This window comes from Carassius carassius, chromosome 5 (assembly GCF_963082965.1).
Source record: "Carassius carassius chromosome 5, fCarCar2.1, whole genome shotgun sequence".
NCBI classification, from domain to species: Eukaryota; Metazoa; Chordata; class Actinopteri; order Cypriniformes; family Cyprinidae; genus Carassius; species Carassius carassius.
The window spans coordinates 38,418,213-38,437,732 of NC_081759.1; the positions used below are offsets into that span (position 1 = coordinate 38,418,213).

The following is a 19,520-nucleotide window of genomic DNA, read 5'->3' on the forward strand; positions in this document are numbered from 1 at the left end:
CAAATTACAGCAATACATGTTCCACCCTAAAAGCATGTCAGTTCAGATATGAAATTTATTAAATCAATCCCGCGTTTTGAGCACTGCAGATCAGCCTATCTGGCCTGATCCACGCTGCCATGATCCCTTCGCTTGGACAGATTCTGAAACTTACGCACAGCAACGCTATCTTCGCCTCGTGGTACAAACGTTACGTGACAGAACGAGTATGCGCCTGTTCTTACCTTCTCAGCTGTCGTAGGAAAAATATATCCAGGCCCGACTTCAATTTTGTACTAAAGACAGCTTTAGTTTCCCAGCAGCAGTCACTGATCGCGCGAATGTTCGCCTGTGCTTCTGCTACTGGCTCACTCAAATTGTCCGAGAATCGCCGGAAGCCACGCCTTGTTTCGTTTTCTCCGCCTCACGAAGAACGTGATTAGACAAAAGATGAATGAGTGGCGTCAAAGGCCACCAATCACAAAACAAATTAATCGTAGCCCCGCCCTTTCGGAGCGTAAACAGGTACGAAGTTCGATGTGGACGACGTGACTGCACTCACTTGTAGAACCAGTTTGGGGACGTCATACATACAGTGAAGTCAGTAAAAAAAAATTACGTCGGTAAGTAAGCATATAGTATCATGGTTAGAGAACATTGAGGTATAGGTATAAACACGAATTTTGGATTTATTTTTGCTTGTTTGAACTCAACCTTTATGTTGAGGGTGATCTCCACAAGATGGCACCATAATGCAATAAATAAATAAATTTGGTTAATAATAAACAATATTCTATATAATTAAACAATGTTTAAAAAATTTATGTTTAGAATGTTCCTCCAACATTAATGTACAAGAATCTGACTATATGTCATTAATGATTAGCTATTTTAATGGTTGGCAATGCAAATATGATTTCTTTCTTTTTTTAAAGAATGTAAAAATACAATAATATGGTAGTTGTAAGCATTCCAGTTTGGTCTGGTTTAATAGCAACAGAATGCAACACTAGGGGCTTCTGCTCCATCCCAAGGGAGTTACATGAATTGCATCCTTCTCAGAAATGTTCCTACCTTTTCTTACTGAAGGTTGTCTCTCTAGTGCTTTGTCAGGTGATTTCTTCGGTGGATCAAATGCTGCTTTCATCTGTGACACTTTCACAGACTGTGTTGTATCTAAGGTCAGATCGACCCGGGCCTCAGCTGGCTTGGTCCACTCCTTCATCTTCTTCTGCAACTCAATAGTTTCCTTTATCATATCAGAAACATGTCTTTTCTGTGCACCCTGTGGTGCTTCCATGATGGTGGTTGGGCTGCTTTCTGTTGCATGCTTTCGGTCAAGCTGGCTTGAATGTTTCTCCTCTAACATATAACAATTTGAATTTGTCGACAGCTTGTTCTGCTCTTGTTTCTCATTAGCTTGCATACTTATAAGGTTGCACACGGAGGAGGAATGTTGCAAATCTTGTGAAGCAGATGTGTCGTCTGTTAATGCAGCTCCGGCAGCACAACTATCCCGGACCTGACCGGATACGTCTGCATTTGTTAAAACCTTTAAAAAAAAAATTTCTTGAAACTGAGAAGAAGCAGAAAGAGTGAATTCTGTTTTCTTGTCCACACTTGGCCTATCATCTATGCGACCTGAAGTTGTCTCAGGACCAGCAATGAGCTCAGAGATGGAACCAGTTGCAGATGTTTCCTTACACAAACTGATGGTAGACTTGCCGACCTTGTCTTTCTCTGATGACGTCATGTTGGCCGAGTTAGCGCTTCCCACAATCCTATGTTGCTTTGTAGGATCTTCTACATCAATCAGTGCACTTACAGAAGAGGAACATTCTGGATCCATCTCGTGTGTGGTATCCTTCACTGTCTCTGGAAGGGGTTTCATCACTTCTTCAGCCAGAAACCATTCCAGACTTTTCTCTGTGTGTACTTTGGCCTTTGCTGAAAGAGGGAAATCCTCCTTTTCATTTTTTTGCATAACTTGAACATCAGATTTACAAGGGGGGTTGGAATCTGTAATGTCTTGAGAGAATGCAATACATTTCTCATCTTCATATCTTTGTAGCCATGGTTTGTTTTCACCCCGCGTTCCTACAATGGCAATATTAGATGTCACAAAACAACCCTCTTCTGTTTCTGTTCCACGCAGAGAATGATCTTTTATCTTGGTTTTCTTTGCATAGGAATGATAGGGACCCTTTGAAGCAGATTCCAGATATTCTCTTTCTTCGCTCTCTCTCATGCCATCTTTATTTTTGTGACCTCCAGCGGGTGATCTCCCAAGTGAATGTTCCTTGGTCCAAGGGCTCTCCGAGTCTGACACATTAAATTGCCTTTCTTTCTGAAACTCGTCCTGTGTGAATTCGCCTGGAGATATTTGTCGATAGCTCTTCTTGGATGCCACTTCTAAGGCACTGAGGTCCTCTGGGCTCAGACTCACAGCTTTGCATGGTAAATCCGCACCTGCCAGAGCTGAACTAGTAAATCTGGTCTTTATGACATCTTCTGTTGGCTGACGGCCCGTAACGTTTTCTCTGGCTCTACAGACATCCTTCATCGACTGCCCCTGGGTTTCTGCATTCATCAGGGACGAGTGATCAGCGCTGGAGGTTTCTGGTTCTCTGGCTCCGCAGACACCCTTCACTGACCACCCTTGGGTTTCGGCGTTCTTCTCTGGCAGCTTCCTCTGTATTTCTTCATTGCTGTGCTCAATTGCCTCAGTGATGTCCTTTGATGTTTCTGCTTGTGAGTTCATCACGAGGTTTGATGTTGTGGGCTTGTTAATCGGCCTCTTGTTTTGCGATTCAGTCATGCTGGTCTTCAACTTGATGTTTTCTGTAATGACTAACGCTTGGTCTTGAACTGTGAAGTGAACATTTGTGTTGGTGTCCCCACCACGTGGTTTTGAAACGTCCTTCCCTTTCAGAATCTCCAAGGAAGGCCCTGTAATATCACAGGTAGCTTCAAAATCGAGTTTTCTGTCCTCCTCCTGGCTCTTTAGCTTGTCATCATCTCGACAATCAGACTCCATTTGGTTCTTTACATGTGAAGTGCACTTCTTACTCTTGTTTTCTCCTTTGCAACCGTTTTCAGCTTTGTCTTTAGCAGGAAGGTCACACGTAAAGTTCCCCTGATGGTCTTCTAGTGTACTCTTCAAGTCTTTTCTCTCGTGGTCTGGTTCACTGTCAGACTGTGTGATTCCATTCAGCTGCTGTGAAGCCAGCGGTCCAGCCCTGCCTTCCTCATTACTCTTTCTTCCTCCCTCTTTCTCGCCATCTCCTCCCTCCGTGGGAGCACACACCTTATCATGAGAATCCAAAGCGTGCACTGGTGTAGGTGATGGTGACTCCCTGCCTGGGCCTCCATCCAACCCTCCACTGGCTGTGTTCTCCTCATCTGTCCCGACTCCATGAGTTTCAATGGTTAGATTTCCTTCCTCTTTGGCTCCCCCAGGGTCTGGGCTTGGTCCCTTTTCCTCTGGTCCTTCAGAGCTGTTGTCCTGCCCTTGCTCCCCCTCCTTGCCCTGGTTTTGTCCCATTCTGTGGAAAAAAGTGAGCGAGATGTTATTGGCAGTGTGTTGTTGCAGACCACAGGATGTTAATGATGGCATGACTCTGACATGCAGGTTGTGCCAGTGTTTATCTGAAGTTCTTCCACACTTTCACTCCTCTGTACACAGTGTGATGCTCACTAACTGTCTTTTTTCGCCTACTGTATCTGTCTCTGCTTGTTATTCCGGATGAGCTCAGTCTTATAATCACAGTCAAATCGGACTTGTTCTGTTTGCTTTACCTGATCTTTTTCTCTTGTCATCTTACTTTATGGAAAGTCTCTTAGTTTCTGGAATGAACTACTAAAAAGCTCAAAGTGCGGGTTGACAGGGTTATTAGAGTTAAATAAAACTAAAAAAGAAAACTAAGAACATTTCTATTACTTGAAATAAAATAAACGTTAACTGAAATAAAATATTATTTTTTAAAACTTAGTTATTTTATCTAGTTGCCAAAGCAACGTTTCATCATTTTCATTTAGTTTAACTTGATGTACTAAAATATAAAATTAAAACTGAAACAAACATTCAAATTAAAAATAACGGCATAACAAACTAATTAAACAAAGCCACTAAAACTAAATTTAAATCTTTAGCTTATATACTGTAAAACTTTTATTAAGATTAAAATGAAAATGAAAAAAAAATTGAAAATGTTGAAATAGAATAAAACTATAATAGTATCTCATTAATACTTAAATAACACCGGTGGATGAAGTACTTTACATGAATTAATATTGAGATAAATATTGACTATTTGATGCTTGATCAATGTATAGTAAATGTTTAAAGCACTAGATTTGAGAGGTGGAAAAGAGTGGCATTTGGCTTCTTGTTGACGAATCGAGTGACACAAATGATTCAATCCCCAGACACACACTGGATCATAATCTTGTGCTCTGTCACACATCATTTGAAGGGCTTATGGGCTCATGAAAACCACTGATGAAGTCTCTACTTTGGGCCACACTTCCAAACCATTTCCTGTCTGCACATCTCCAAAAATAAAATCTTGGATTCCTCTTTTCAACTGTCAATGCCTCCCTTCTCTGAGCAAAAAGCAGTGTGAACATAAAAGTGAAATTGTATTTGTCATCATTACTGCATTATGGATCATTTGTGGCTGGGTCCTGTCCCATTAATTAATAATTCTGCTTTTGTTAGGGCCAAATAATACTACTAGATATATTTTGTCTCAGAATTTAGCTTCACTTTGTGATTTCACAGCCATGTAATATATATTTGAAAGACAGTGATACTTTTTCAACAAGTGTCAACAAAGACATTTATACTGTTACAAACAATTTTTTGTTTCCAATAAATGCTGTTCTTTTGAACTTTCTGTTCAGCAATCTATCATACATTTTTTAATCGTGGTTTCGCAACTTTTAAATGAAATTAGAAATCAGTTATTTTAAACTGTAATAATATTTGACAATATTACTTTTTTTAATGTATTTTTGATCAAATGAATGCAGCCTTGGTGATCACGAGACTTTTTCAATGAAAACTCTGAACTTTTGGACAGTTGTATATGTAAAATATTTAGGGCTGAAAAATGTTCCGTTAAAATAAAATAAAATTAATAAATAAATAAATAGAAAGGAAAACAGGCTTATTGTTCTGTAAAAAAAATATATTTATTTATATTATTTATAATATAAATATTTATTTATATATTATATAAAAATATATAATATAGTTGTGAGAAATAGGGCTAATAGTGAAATAACAACAAAAAAATACAAATAAAATTAAAATCTTTTATTTAAAAATGTATCTTGCATCGCATATAACTATTGAATGTATTAAATCTATTAAATACTGTGACTAATTTAATCATTCTGTTATTTTATGATTCATGAAGACACACATGGCACACATATGACATTTTGGGAGAAATATCTGCTTAAATCCGAAGTGCAGCTACAATATATGCATATTTATATTTACAGCAGGAGTAATGCAGAAGGCCTCTACTGTAAACACATACAAAATATAAGTCTCTAAAGTGACAGTGTGTTTCAGTTCATCTGCTTTGAAAGCCCTCACAAACACGTTTACAGGAACTCGCACGCATAACTGGAGGCTTCCTCGCCATATGACAGAGTTCAGCAAAGTTGAAACGTGTCTACACAGTGACGTTTTCAATCCTAGAAATAGACTAGAATAGACGATTCATCACATTGTCTCGTAGCTCAAAACACCTCTTATCTTTGTTAGGTCTCTGTTTATATACCGGACAGTTGTTGTTAAATGGGATAGTAGTAGCATTAATAATTTATTAGACTTTTAACATTTCCTCATTCAATTTTCTGCAAAGTGTGTGCAGACAGGGACAGGATTCCACGACCATCCACCTAAACCTCCACAACGGCACCATTGTGCTGCATCCATCACCCTGACACTTAAGGCAAGTCACTTGATTTCCTTGTGGCTCGCTGCCTCTCCCATGTATGCAGAATCCAAATAACATGAACAACAACTATAAGAAATGTCTCTCCACTGTCTCAGAAAGCTTATTGTCTCAATCGACAAGTGTTCAGATCCAAATCCATGTCACCATAGGTTCTACTCAGTGGACAGCACACCACACAATCAACTTCTAAGGTAACAGATTGTCTCAAGTAAAGAAGTGGATACTCACCGATCCTCCTGTGACTGCAATGTAACTCCAGGACAAGACCACTCTTTGTTGGATGGATGGATGTTCTGGCTGAGTTCTGCTGGCAAATGGGCTTTTATTACTCTCTTGTGATGTCACAGTCACATTTGCCTAATGCAGTAAGTAAGTCCTCTCCCTGTATAGAAGCACAACAACTTAGATGTTTAAAGGACAGTTCACCCAAAAAAATAGTTTTTGTATGATCTCCTTTGCACCGGAGAACAAAAAAGGAGATGTTAAGCAGAATCTCCAGAATGCTATTTTCCATTCCATAAAAGTGGATGTACACCAATAAGTTAAAAAATGGCATTTATGGTTCCATGAAGGACCTTTAACATCTATTAAACCTTTCCATTTCATAAAGGTTTCTTCAGATTTTTAAAATGTTCTACACAATACAAACAAATGGTTCCATTAAGGACTCATTGAAAGGCTCTTTGGGGAACCAAAAATGGTTCTTCTGTGGCATAGCTGCAGAAACGCTCTTTTGGAACCTTTATTTTTGATAACAACAGAAGTTGTCATTGATAAATGTCATAAATGAGGTTTGACAGCTATGTCAAAGACTTTAAGAAAATAATGACTTCCGTTTCGGTCCATTTCTAGAACAAGATCAAATGACTTCAACAGACTTAAAATAGACCTTTCATGCTCCTTTTTACGATATGAAATTTAATATAAGAATCAGTTGTCACCAGAATGTGTCTCAGCTCAAAATACCCCACAGATCATTTATTATATCATTTTGAAAATGGCTAAATTGAGTGGAAGAAGAAACACGCTGTTTTCCTGCATGTCTCTTTAAATGCAAATGAGCTGCTGCTCCCCGCCCCCTTTTTCAGAATAGAGCTGTGCCTGTACAGCTCCTACCTCAGATACTCTGCTAAAAAACATCTGTTTGGTTTTGATTATCGTGTCTATGGCGCTGAAATCATGATGTGCTTCTGATATACAGTTTTCTGAGCGCAAGCACGGACACAGAAAGCGGCTGTCACGCGGCTTACCAAACATAAATAAGGGGTTGGTCTTTTTTCACGTTTTCTATTTTGGTATATGCACCGGAGACCTGATTATAGCACTTAAATCTCTTTTTCATGATATGTCACCTTTAAGGTTTTTGCCATTTTTGGACACGGAAAATAGCAACATGAACAGCCTAACAGCTCAGACAGATTTGAAACAAAATGAGGCTAAGAAAATATGACAGATTTGTCTTTTTCTGCTGATCTGTGCCTAATAAAACATTGACTTAATAGTATTAATAATACCAGATTTGTCCCAGTCAGCAGAAGCAAAAAACATGACATCAGCAGACTCCTCTTTTAACCCGCAGCAGTTTTACTGAGCTGTGATCTGTGTATGCTTTATATCCTATTACAGTTCATGTGTCCACTGAGCACTTCATAGTTATCCTCAGCTTAATAATCACTCCCTCTGTGTTCACTTTGCTTCTTTTTTATCTCTCGGATTAAATAGCCTTGGGACTTTTTTGAGCATTCCTTTGATCAAATCCAACACACATTCCATAAAGGTTGCAATGATACAAACTAGGAGTGAGACTGTCTTGGGGCTCTTTGCTTCTCCCAAAATAGCAGTAATCATAAAGTCTGTGTAAACTGAGACACTGAAAGTCATGTTAACAGAGATACAGGAAGTGAGGAGAGCATGGTATCATTGTGGTACCACCCTGTCAGCATTACAGCCATGCACCAGTCTCCCCGGTCAAAGTTCAGTGAAAGTTTCCTGATATGATTCACAAGTTAGAAGGGAGTATAGATCCTGACCAAAGTTTGCCTGAAAAGAAGCTGCAAAAACAAAGGAACAAAGCCTTATAAATCTCCCTGTTATGTGACTGGTCACCATGGCAATGATCATAACAGGATGCTCTCCTTTTCTCTCACAGATAATAATAAAGGAGAAATGACTTCGGCACACAGTTCACAAGACACAGAGGCTGAAGAGTAAAAAAACAGGCCGCAAAGAAGTAGAATCGCAGAACCTGCTGAATATCAAGGTATTTAACAGAACTTGGACACTTAACCCACACTTACATCAGATGGTAAGAATGACACTGCATTATATAAGAAAATATCAAACCAAGTGGCATTTACTGTTAAATAATTATAAACTATTGCGTTTCTTAAATACTAAATGTACAAACACATAAATATAGTATGAAGTCAGTGAGAATTTTTTAAAAAGGAAATTAATATTCTTTTATTCAACAAGGATGCATTAAATTGGACAAAACTGACAGTATAGACATTGATAATATTCCAAAACATTTCTATATCAAATGCTCTTTTTCTTTTTTTTTTATTCTTCAAGAATTCAATCCTTACCCACCTATTTGTATTTTTTTGTATTTTTTATTCCTTATTGTGTTTTTTTGTTCTGTCGCTGTTATGTTGCACTGCGGAGCTCTGTCACGAAAACAAATTCCTCGTATGTGTGAACATACCTGGCAATAAAGCTCATTCTGATTCTGATTCTGATATTTCACACATTTGTTTTTCTTTTTTTGCAGATGCCATAAAATAGCCAATGAAATGACATTTAGACATTTTTTTTTTAAATGTGACAAATGTGTACAAATACATTTAAGGCCACTGCATCACTTATTTGCTATATCAATAACTATTAAATACTAAATAAAATCATTTTTGTCCTCTTATCATAAATTACAACAAATGTGTGTTTTTCTTCACTATCATAACTTCATTTCTGCCCGCAGGGTTTTTTTTTCCCTTTACAAAAAAATAAGGTCCCAGCTTAAATTTCATCCCTGGTAATAAGAAAAAGAAATGCAATGACCAAACTTATTCTGAGAAGATCGGATGGTCATTAATCACCCTGTCTTTCTTACAGCCTCAAAGCCTGCGGTAAAACCTCTGACGTCACGCATGCAGGGAGGTCTAGCCTGTAGTTGCATAACTGCACATCCATGCCAGAATATACTGATAGAGCACAGATGGCACCCTGTGATGTCAGAATACTAAATTGCTCTTAGTCAATCAAATCAGAGTCAGATTGAAGCATTCAGCAAGTAAATGTAGCAAACATGACAAGAAAAACAAAGATTGAAAGAAAACGTTTATTCCCATAATAAACACATACAGTACATCATCAACAAAATGTACAAAGTGCAATATGCATTGAAACTACAGCAAATCTGCAGCACAAAGGAAAAAATTACTGCATACATAATAGTGATAACAATGATGACCGGATGAGGAGCGAGCGCTCCCTATTTGGTGAGCATCGCAATTTAACAGCATCGCTATTTAAAAAAAAGAAAGTCAGTGGATGATTTGGGAACAGACCAGTGTTACATTCTGAAAAAAAAAAAGAAGAAAAAAAAAAGCCACTGATAGCTTAAATCTACAGCATCAGCGTCAACAAATGTGGCATTTAATATTGATCTTCAATGCAGTACTTTGGCTATCACTTCATACTTGAATAGCATCAAATCTTTTGGAGGGAAAACCCTCCAAAACTTGGCGACAACTTTGATGAGTTTGCGGTCTTCCTCTTTAATTAAAAGGAAATCAAGCCAAATTTTAATGATGCTTTTCTATTTCCTCTAATTCAACAATAAAATGTAGGAGTGTATGACAGGATAATGTTTGCCAGCTTTAAAATGTGCCCATGTAACCCCTTTGGCCTCTGCTTTAACTGGCAACATTATCAAATGAGAGTCAACACAGAACAATGCCTCTAGTGCTTCTGGGTAAGGCACTTGATGTTGATGACACGAGACAATGCAGGCAACCAATAACATTTAATCTGTGATCTTGGACTCCGATTTGACCTCAATATGGCATCAGACACAAAATGTCAAAGACTTGGATGAGAGGAGGGAGGGCTTGGGGCACATTTAAGAAGGATGCACGCAACGGTTCATGACACTAAACAGCTTTCTGCTTTCTTTCTTTTCAGTTTTTATATTCAGCCCTCAGAAGGATGATTAAATAGTATTGAGGAGACTCGTTCAATCAACCAAAAATCGTTCAGGCAAGCATCTCCTACAGAACAGGGGAACTGATTCAAGTTGACTTCCAGATGCAAGTACCATGAACTTCCAGAAATTCTGTAAATATGACCCACATACATATTTACATACAGTGTATTGCAGTGTGTGTGTAGAGGTGGAGACTGTGTGTATACTATGAGCATTAACATTAAAGCACACAAACACACGCACTCTGAAAGGGTTTGTGTTCATAAATAGTTCACAGTAGCGGTGCAGCCGCTGTGCAAGGCACCGCTCACTCGCAATCTTCACATTTCTGCTGCTCAAACTTGAGGTGTTAGCATAGATACACATACGAAATCAGTTTTAAAAAATATTGGAAAAGTGTGCTGCATAATAAACCTCAAGTACTTCAACACAGCTTCACTGGTAAATAAAGGCCTGCTGACACATGGACATGAACAAATGTCATTTATCAAAGCTTTTGTGATAAATTGCTATGGCAAGTGTGCTCAGACTTAGACACAGAAACGGGAATCTCACTGTCAAGAACCATGTCTGGGACAAATTTCAACTCCAATATCAAATAAAATCTATAAAATCCAAAATAAGAAATTACGTTTTGCTTCAATGTATAAAATGATTCCTATTTTTTAAAATTCATTTTCCATTCAAATAATAGAACTTATTTTTACCATGTTGCAAAATGATATATTAGCAATTTATTATTTAGATTAAAAAATATTTATAAATCATTGTAATGGCTTTTATTTTATGCCAGTTTAAAAACGATTGCACTTCATTCGTGAGAATCTAAAGGGACTCATCACTGAGAGTAATGGGAATTGCTCACAGGAAAGAAAACAAACAAAATAAAAATAAAAACAAGTAAAACGATGTATAAAATGTTAATGGTTATAAAAAAAAATTTTGTTTCAGTTTCATACATCCGAAATATGATTTCTTATTGTTTCTCTTACAGATACACACACTCACAGTTGAACAGTTGTCCAAACCAAGCCACATCTTTGACTTGTAAGTGTTGTTTGATCTTGTTTCGGAGCATTCTCCTTCAGTTCTACTTCTGTATAGATTTGATTCAAAAGCCAATCTACCTTCCATTGATTTCATTGCGGAGTACAAACAGGATATGAGTTAGAACAGTAGAGCCATAGCATGGTTGCAATCAGCAAACTGCCTAAACAAGCCACTGCCTCCGGAACAAAGGTAACAAGTCTTGAAAATAACAGTCGTCATTCTATACCTGGGTAAATGACTGATTTGTATCGCATTTGGAAACACGGAGCTAAGAGGTGCTAGAGAAACTACAATGTAGGAGCTCCCTTTGATATAAAATCCTAACAAGTACATGTATGTGCTATTAGAGACCGTTACAGTAATGGTGATCCAAACACTTCCCAAAAACCCTCCTGCTATTTTGACAGCAACATGGACAGTGTATGTATGAATGTTTCAGTGGAAGGAGAACAGCAGCTTGAGGTCGCCTCTGATTTTCTTTATCCTTCGAAATGATTGTCTTTCCTCACCCTCTTCATCAAGTATTAGAAAGATAGAAGACTCCCAAACTGTACTGGTATGAGGTATTGGTTTGAAACCTGCATGTGAATCATCAGTGCTCTGCGAATGATAAAAGAGTCCATCGGTACACAAAGAACTTTCCTAATCACTGCAAAGAGTCCATTTCCTTTTACTGCCCAGCCAGGAAGCAACCCATGTCCGAAGGAATCTGTGACTCATATTGGGCCACAAATACTGTAAGTGATTTATGGTGTGATAAATGGGTGGGCTGATGGAAACATTACACAATGGTCTATTTTGATGCTTTCAAGTAACAGCCTCTGGGATGGCGAGTGCTTATTTCGCTTTAGAACAGCAGAGAGGAAGAGCAGTGAAAACCTCACAAACTGTTTGTCAGTCAGTGCAATACACATCCATTTGGGATCCATGCAACGAAAGCCTGTCCAGAATTCTACCTATTGAAAATTATGTTTATATTCATAACAGAAAGCAGTTCTTTAGTTGAAGACACTTTTCCACTCATGTTCACTCTTCCGTGGATGGTCAACGTTCCCAAGTGGCTGAAATGTTTACAAAAAAAAAAAAACTATAAATATTGCTGCAAGTGAAGCTGAAACCGAAGGTACTGTTGCGCTAAAATATCCTGCTGTCAGCTCTTGGACTCTTCAGGTGCTGCTTCACCTTGGTTGAAGACCTCCATGTTTGTGGAGGTCGAGGAGGAGGAAGAGGGCCAGGGTTTGGCCCATTCCGGGCTGAGCGAGCGCTCGGGTTCTGGGGACAATGAGTGCATGAGAAGGGTCCCGGCGTCAGAGGAGCATGCCGAGCACAAGTCCTCGGATGAGAAGGTTAGGCTGCCCAGTTTGGCGAGCGAGTTGGAGCGTTTCAGTCGGGAAGGTACAGTAAGTCCTGCGAGTCTCATTCGGGCTTCGATTTCTTGCGTACGTTGGCGCACAAGGCCAGGTTTGCCGCGGACGCTGCGTAGGCTGTCGCTGCTGGAGCTGCGGGTGAGCGTGGAACCGTGCGGGGACGAGACTGGCGTCAAGCCGCCTGAACCGAGGACAGCCAGCAAAGCCTCATTTGTCAGCGGCACCGCCACTTCAGTAGCAAAATCTGCCCGTGCTCCAATGGGCCTGTGGAAAGGGTCAGCTAAATCACTTGAATTGTTCATTGCATCCTCAGTTTTGCTTGAACTGGCTCCCCATAGCTCATTTGCACGTGCACGCTCCTGAAAGAGACCGGAAAGTTTTTCCAAGCGTTCTTTTCGTCGGCGAACGAGGCCAGAGCGTTGCAGCTGTACCAGAGTCTCTTGCTGTTGCACAGAACAAGACGCCTCTGCCTTTTCCAAACGATTTATCTCTCTTTCGTTCCTGAGTAGAGCTGAGGAACCCTGTGCATCAATCTCTTTTTGCCTGGAATCTCCTTCCCCTTTGGCTTTGAGCAACATTGTCCGGTTATCAGTTTCTTGGTCAAGAGATTTGCTTTCTGGCTTATCATTATGCCCTAAGGATATTGCATTGGCATCAAGGCACAGATCTGAGGCAAGTTTGCCACACTTGGCTGTCACGGACAAGTTGGCACAGGGTGGCATCTGAATTGGAATACTGGGCACACTGTTGAGAGGTAAAGGAACAAGGCCTCGTCTGTTAGCCTCCAACAGAGCACTCTGGGTGGGCTTGGAAGTGAACGATGAACCAGAACGATGCTGCTTCAGATGGGCACTTTCCTGAACAAGAAAAGACAAGGAGTAACTATGTAACACAAATTACACGTAACAGAGCAGTGATACAATCATGTGAGATACTCACAGTTAGAATTTGTTGCGTTTTGAGGTGGTTGTTGTTGTTGGAGTTCTCGTTGGACAGATGGTTCAGGCTTGCGAGATCAATCCCCTTTTCATGTGACAACTCTTCACTATCATTCCCATCTCCTCTCTTCGCTCCCTCTGCTAATGCCTCCATTTCTGCTTGCTCTTTCTGAGCCTCCTCTTCATCCTCCTCCTCCACCGTGCTGAACTCCAGCCGCAGACGTAGTTCCTCCAGTGGCTCTGCCCCTCGACAACAGGTCTGAGCGGCTGTGCCCTCTCCTGGGGCACTGAAGTGTGGTACAGGAAGACCCTCGCGCCCCTCGAAGGTTTCATCGTCGAGGAGCGCATCTTGCTCCACATCTGCAACCTCGATGTAGACGCGATCTACGTCCACCAGAGGCGGTGCATGGATTGGTGTGGAAGGGTCGCTGTCGAGGGCTGAGTCTGACAAGCGACGGAAGTAATAGTGGTAATTTTGCGGGTGGCTTGGGTCCAGATCTAGGGTAATTGGAGAGGAGTGGGCGGTAGGCTCGCAGCATACAGTGACTCGGGGGGTCGTGGGCTCTGGGGTGACATGATCTGCAGTCTCGGAGTTCACACAGCAAGGGGCAGCAGCTTGCTGGCAATCAGGATGATCACAATCTGAATCAGGGTGCCACAGTGGGTTATGACGTTGCTTACTGAAGAGAAAAGTATAGAAAGGGTTAAAAAAGGATTAAAGGGATAGTTCACCCAAAAATGTAAATCCATCTTTGGATCCAATTGACTTTCATTGTATAAAATTTTTTTATGAGTAAATGACGACAAATTTTGTTTTGTGGGAAAACCTTTAACTACAAACATACAAGCACCAAACAATAATGAAGGAAATTTCTTTTGTACCTGGCATCCAGTATGCCCTCATACTCTGCCAGCTGTCTCATGAAGCTGGGATTGGGACGGGTGATACTCCGTCTCTGTTTGACAAAGTTATACGCTTTCTCCAGAGACCAGCCGTTCTCTTTCATGGCATATGCTATCACTGTAGAAGCCGAGCGGCTTACGCCCATCTTACAGTGAACCAGGCACTTGGACTGATTCATTCTGCAGAGTACAGAACATGAGAGTGTGAAAAGTCACATTGAAAAAGTCAAGTATGTTGCTTACTTGTAAAGGGAAAAATCTAAAACAGAGCCTTACTTTGCTTTGACAATGAAGTTGTAAGTATCGTTCCAGTGGGCCAGTAAGTCTGTGGTCTCATCGTCATACACTCGGACGTTGTGGTAGCAAAATGTTCCAGGGAAAAAGTTATCTATTTCCCGTGTAACATTTAAGATGTAGCCCACCCTAAAAGAGCAATGCATTTAGAGATCACAGATGACATCTGGACGACAATAGAAAATCATATGCATGCAATGTTATTTTTATTCCTTAGATCAGCTACTAAAAATAAACCATGCTTATAAAGTAACAGCTTTGATGGGTTTTCTCTGAACTTTAGCTGAAACAGGAGAAAATATTGCCCTTTAAGAAGCGATACGATACACATGTACCTTAAACTTTCACCTTTACCTAACATTAACCCATTTAAAGAAGCAGTGTCTTCAGAGTAACAACAGCAGGATGTCAGTACAGGTAAAACTCACCCAGTTTCCTGAAGCTCCTCTAGATTTGAAGCATTCCATTCAGAACCCTGAAAGACGAATGATGCATGTCACAGGCTTTTTAGGGAAATTGGCATCCAGTGCCCCAAATATGACAAAAACCAGAACGAACAGACTTTACATTAAACAAATTAAACTTCTTATCAATCCAGTGATTCTTTTATTTTAGTTTTTATTTGTGCATATTTAAATTATGTCATTTGTCATATGTTTATATTTTGGGGGGTAGGATGAGTTAGAGGAAAGGCAATAAAAAGTGTGGGGGGGTCTAATAAAAGCAGCACTAACCAGATAGAGGTGGTCAAAGATGAGCGTGGCTTTGTCCATCTGCCCAAGAATAAGCAGCATCTCATTGTCAATAAACTCTTTGTACTCTTTCAGGTTGCGGTTCATCTGTTGCTCCAGCACATTACGAATCTAAGCAAAAATACACAAGGTTATTGATTTAGTCTCAACAAATGTTCTGTTATAAACCCTGCTCACATCTGCTATCAAGATCCATCTGATCACAAGAGGTCAGTCGAGACGCTTTGCTGGATCCTGTGTCTCCTGTGACGACTTATGATCAGATTTTTAGGAGGGCCTGTTTTGACACTTTTAATGCACTCTCTGCATTTCCTGCTGACCTCTTTGGACGTGACATTTTCAAGGTCCTGGTACATCATGATACTCCTGAGTTTGGCTTTGATCAGACATTCTGTTCTCTCCCTCTCTGTTGGTCTGAGGAACAGAAACATAGCACAGCCTAAATCAAGAGTTCAAGTTAGAGCATCGTTTTAAGGAAAGTCAAAATTACACATAATGTATATAATGAACAACATAAACATGTCTTCTGTTTCATCCTAGCTTTTTCCAAATAAAAAAAAAAGGAAAAAGGAGGATTTTTTTTTTTACAAGGAAATATCCTCAGTTCCTGCAGGTGACCGCTGATTATTAAACAGATAAAATATTAGATTCAATTGGGACAACAAATATGTCTGGCTTTTGCTCTTGTTTGAACACGAAATAAGAAAAAAAAACTCACTTTCAAAAAAAAAAGAAACAAAATATTAATTTAAGTCTGCTGGTGGCTCGAGGACACTGGGCTTTCAGGGATTGCACTCACTTGTCAACGAAAACGGCAGGAGAGTCTGGTCGCAGTGTTTCCAGATCCTGCATGGCGTTCCACTCATTGATGCAGCTCTGTTCAGAGCTGATACAGCTCTCATAGTACCCCATCCATGTGAGCGCCATGCCACCAGGGAAATAGTTGTACCTTCGTGACACCTCACATGCCTTGTGTAAAATCTGCAATGCTGACCTGAAGGAAAAGCAGGTTAAAGGTGAGCAAGATGGAGAGACCTTTGCCAATAGTGTCAGAATGGAGCTTAAAGATCCTGGTGTGATCTTAAAATGAGTCAAACTGTATCTCAAACTGGTTTTAAATAATTCTACACTTCAAAATCAATGATAAAAAGCTTAACCACAACTGCAAAAAGCAGTGAAAATAACATAATAAAATTCAACAAAAATGGCCATCATTCAGCAATATGGTATATATCAAAGCATCACTTTAAACAGGGTTTATTTCAAACAACCTCTGATGATATGACATTCACTGTACCATGGTACTGCAATGGTACTATTTTTGAAAGAGTCACCAGATGGCAGTGTGGATCTCTATTATATTTAAGGATGTCAAACTCCCAAAGCACTTGAACATCTGAAAACCAGTCCATTCACATCATCTTCAACCCCCTGAGGAGCCGTTTTATTTCTACCCAAGTAACAGACAAGAGCGCAAATGCACCCAGCCAAGTAGACGAAGACTCAATGTAACTTATCACCTGATTAAGAGAGATGACTGCAGGATTTATCATAACATGAACGATTGTGAAAATAGCAGTTCTGAGTGATTTTCTGAAGTTAAGCTCAATCGCTTAATCACATCAAGCATTTAAAAACCGTTTTAACAAGTACAACTAAAAAAATAAAGTAAATAAAAATCATTCTATATTAGCATTTGAACTACAGACTGAAATGTCTAAAATGCAAGTTTAAATTGCTCTAGTTCATTATTTATTGATGTTATTTTCTCACCACATGGCCTGGACTGAAACCGGCTTGAAGATGTGCATCCGCCCGGCCGTAGTCACACTGAAGCCTCTGCAGAAATGAGAAGAGAGGTTAAATAAGGCCATCATACAATACCATACGTCACTACAGTAGAGCTACACTTTTCTAAATAACAATAAAAACCAGGAATACTTCTTAATATTGCCATTGGCTTCATTGTCCATTGACAAATCCATTCAACACAGTTTATAATCCATGCTATCTAGATAGGTGGTGCATCAAAAGTTGAAGTGTAATCAGGCCAGCAACAGCTATTCCTATCCCTTCCCAGAGGGGGCAGCACTCACCCATCACCATCTAGATGAATCTTGGCATCGCTCCACAGTGGCAGCACCATCCCAATAGAGCAGTTCTTACTGTAAGAGCAAGAAAAACTCTCTTATTTGACTTAATGAAGTGTGCCTGCAGGAGGCAACAAACTTTTAAACTTGTCTGTTTGATGATATGCTAAACTGTATTTGATTTGGTCTCACCTGTCTTTGTTGCTGAAGTCCATGCCCAGCAAGATGTTTTCCTCAGTGTCTTGACGGCCATTTGTGTAGACTACCACCATGTACCGCACGCGGTCCGACCACACGCTTTCTAACCGCACCGCCTGCCGATTACAGTTTGGTTTGAGTAAAAACAGGGCCCACATAATACATACACATGCAAAAGCAAAATATATTAAAGATTAACATTCTGAACTCTAGAACAGATCACCTGAAAATAAAAATTCGGCCTTTAGTCACTCACTCTCACTTAATCTTTCTCTCTATGTAAGAAAACAGGGGCATTTTGATGAAGTCTGTCAAGCTCATCAACCATGTGCACTATATTTTTAACTCTTCAAGCTTTTTGCCTCTAAGGTCCCTCCCTCACTGTCAAACAATATTATAATAAGGCTTTCCTATTTAAGCTGATATGCACCTCTAGTACTTCTATTGTAATAAATATAAATAATGTCAGTTTAATGTTGTTTAGTCTTCATTTTTAATATTACTACCCTAGTAAAAAAGTCATATTTAAAATACATTTTACATTATACTAAGTAAAGTTCAAATCTATTAACATAGATGACATATCGCTTGAGACTTACTGATATAAAAACTGTAATTAAACTGTACTTAGAGTATCACTTGCGCACAATGCACATTTTTTAATATTAAGCCTAAAATGTGTTTTAATGTCACATGAGGACAAATTAGTAAATGTATTTTTAGTATACTTAGCATGAAATAAATTTCACATTTTGAAATAAACTTGGAATCCATCCTACGAGTCACAATGAACCACTTTTTTAGGATGTTTTTTTTGCCACCACAGGTCATTGATGCTTCAAAATTCTCCTGTTGTGTTCGGCTTGGAATGTCTTTAGGTTTAGTGGATAATGACGGAATGTTCTTTCTGAAGACAAATCCAGATCAGTGCATGATAATCAACACGTCACAAGTGACTGACACTAGTATTAGTACATATTACTCCATGGATGAGCAGGTAAGCCATTTTAACATGCCTCAGTAGAAGAAAACAGTCTTGAGGCAACACTTTGACAATGAAACCCATTCAGCCTGACTGCATGTACCTTACTGCCAAAACGTTAGTCATTGACAGCGTGTGTTCTCTCACCAGTTTGATGCGATCTTCAGAGCGAAGAATGTTGATCATCACCTGCAGATGCTGAGGTAAGTCACCTGTTGAGAGAACCAGCGTTACAATCCAAACAATACCATGACGACCATGTGTTTACACTGACACCAGCAGCGTCTCAAAACCCTGCTGAAGGAAACAACCATAAAAAGAAACAAGATAACTGAAGGTGATGTCATATTAGTGAACGAAGGTTTATAAGAGAAGCCGAGCCCGCTGAGTGATGTGACAAATCAGTCTTTAAATGTTGGGTGGGAAGACAACAGTATGCTTTTGTTTAACGCCTTTATAACGCTGCTGATTTACGATATTCCAGAGTACAAAGTGTACAAACACACATGGATGTGGAAATATCACAGATAATCCTATTTAATGAAATGATTAGGTATGTCATGACTAACTGCATTGTGAACAGGTATGTGCAAATAAGTTCTACCCTGCCAATAATTATAAATGGGACAGCATGCCATTCGATTTACTCAAGCCCCTCCCCTTTCGATGCAAGTCAATACGAGATACCAAACAAGATCGGTTTACATTTCATTCTCCTCCTAACAAAGACAGACTAACTGACCTCTGACTGTGGTGCGGTGCTACCCAAACAAACCTCCTCCTCC

The 19,520-nt window shown here is 39.6% G+C and overlaps 3 protein-coding genes across 4 annotated transcripts in view; all 3 read right to left on the reverse strand.

Moving 5' to 3' along the window:
- LOC132141564 (coronin-1C-A) overlaps positions 1–384 on the reverse strand; it is a 39,284-nt gene extending 38,900 nt beyond the window's left edge. The window contains exon 1 of the mRNA XM_059551200.1: positions 225–384. The gene's annotated coding sequence lies outside the window, so the exon portion shown is untranslated. The remainder of the gene's footprint in view (positions 1–224) is intronic.
- Positions 385–988: 604 nt separating this feature from the next.
- On the reverse strand, positions 989–3,523 carry LOC132140522 (uncharacterized). The gene has a single exon (XM_059549293.1). The coding sequence runs from the start codon at positions 3,521–3,523 to the stop codon at positions 989–991; it is 2,535 nt and encodes an 844-aa protein (XP_059405276.1).
- A 7,106-nt stretch (positions 3,524–10,629) lies between these two features.
- LOC132141568 (protein phosphatase Slingshot homolog 1-like) overlaps positions 10,630–19,520 on the reverse strand; it is a 33,168-nt gene continuing 24,277 nt past the window's right edge. For both annotated transcript variants that reach the window (XM_059551203.1, XM_059551204.1), the window contains 12 exons: positions 18,883–18,947; positions 17,748–17,869; positions 17,562–17,630; positions 17,239–17,304; positions 16,265–16,459; positions 15,786–15,879; positions 15,448–15,576; positions 15,142–15,188; positions 14,696–14,842; positions 14,399–14,599; positions 13,518–14,196; positions 10,630–13,435 (listed from right to left, as the gene is read on the reverse strand). In XM_059551203.1, coding sequence (XP_059407186.1) covers positions 12,362–13,435; positions 13,518–14,196; positions 14,399–14,599; positions 14,696–14,842; positions 15,142–15,188; positions 15,448–15,576; positions 15,786–15,879; positions 16,265–16,459; positions 17,239–17,304; positions 17,562–17,630; positions 17,748–17,869; positions 18,883–18,947 — 2,888 coding nt within the window. In that variant the 3' untranslated portion in view covers positions 10,630–12,361. The remainder of the gene's footprint in view (positions 13,436–13,517; positions 14,197–14,398; positions 14,600–14,695; positions 14,843–15,141; positions 15,189–15,447; positions 15,577–15,785; positions 15,880–16,264; positions 16,460–17,238; positions 17,305–17,561; positions 17,631–17,747; positions 17,870–18,882; positions 18,948–19,520) is intronic.

Coding starts and splice junctions, on each gene's coding strand:
- LOC132140522 (XM_059549293.1), bottom strand. CDS start 3,523: ATGGGACAAAACCAGGGCAAGGAGGGGGAGCAAGGGCAGGACAACAGC.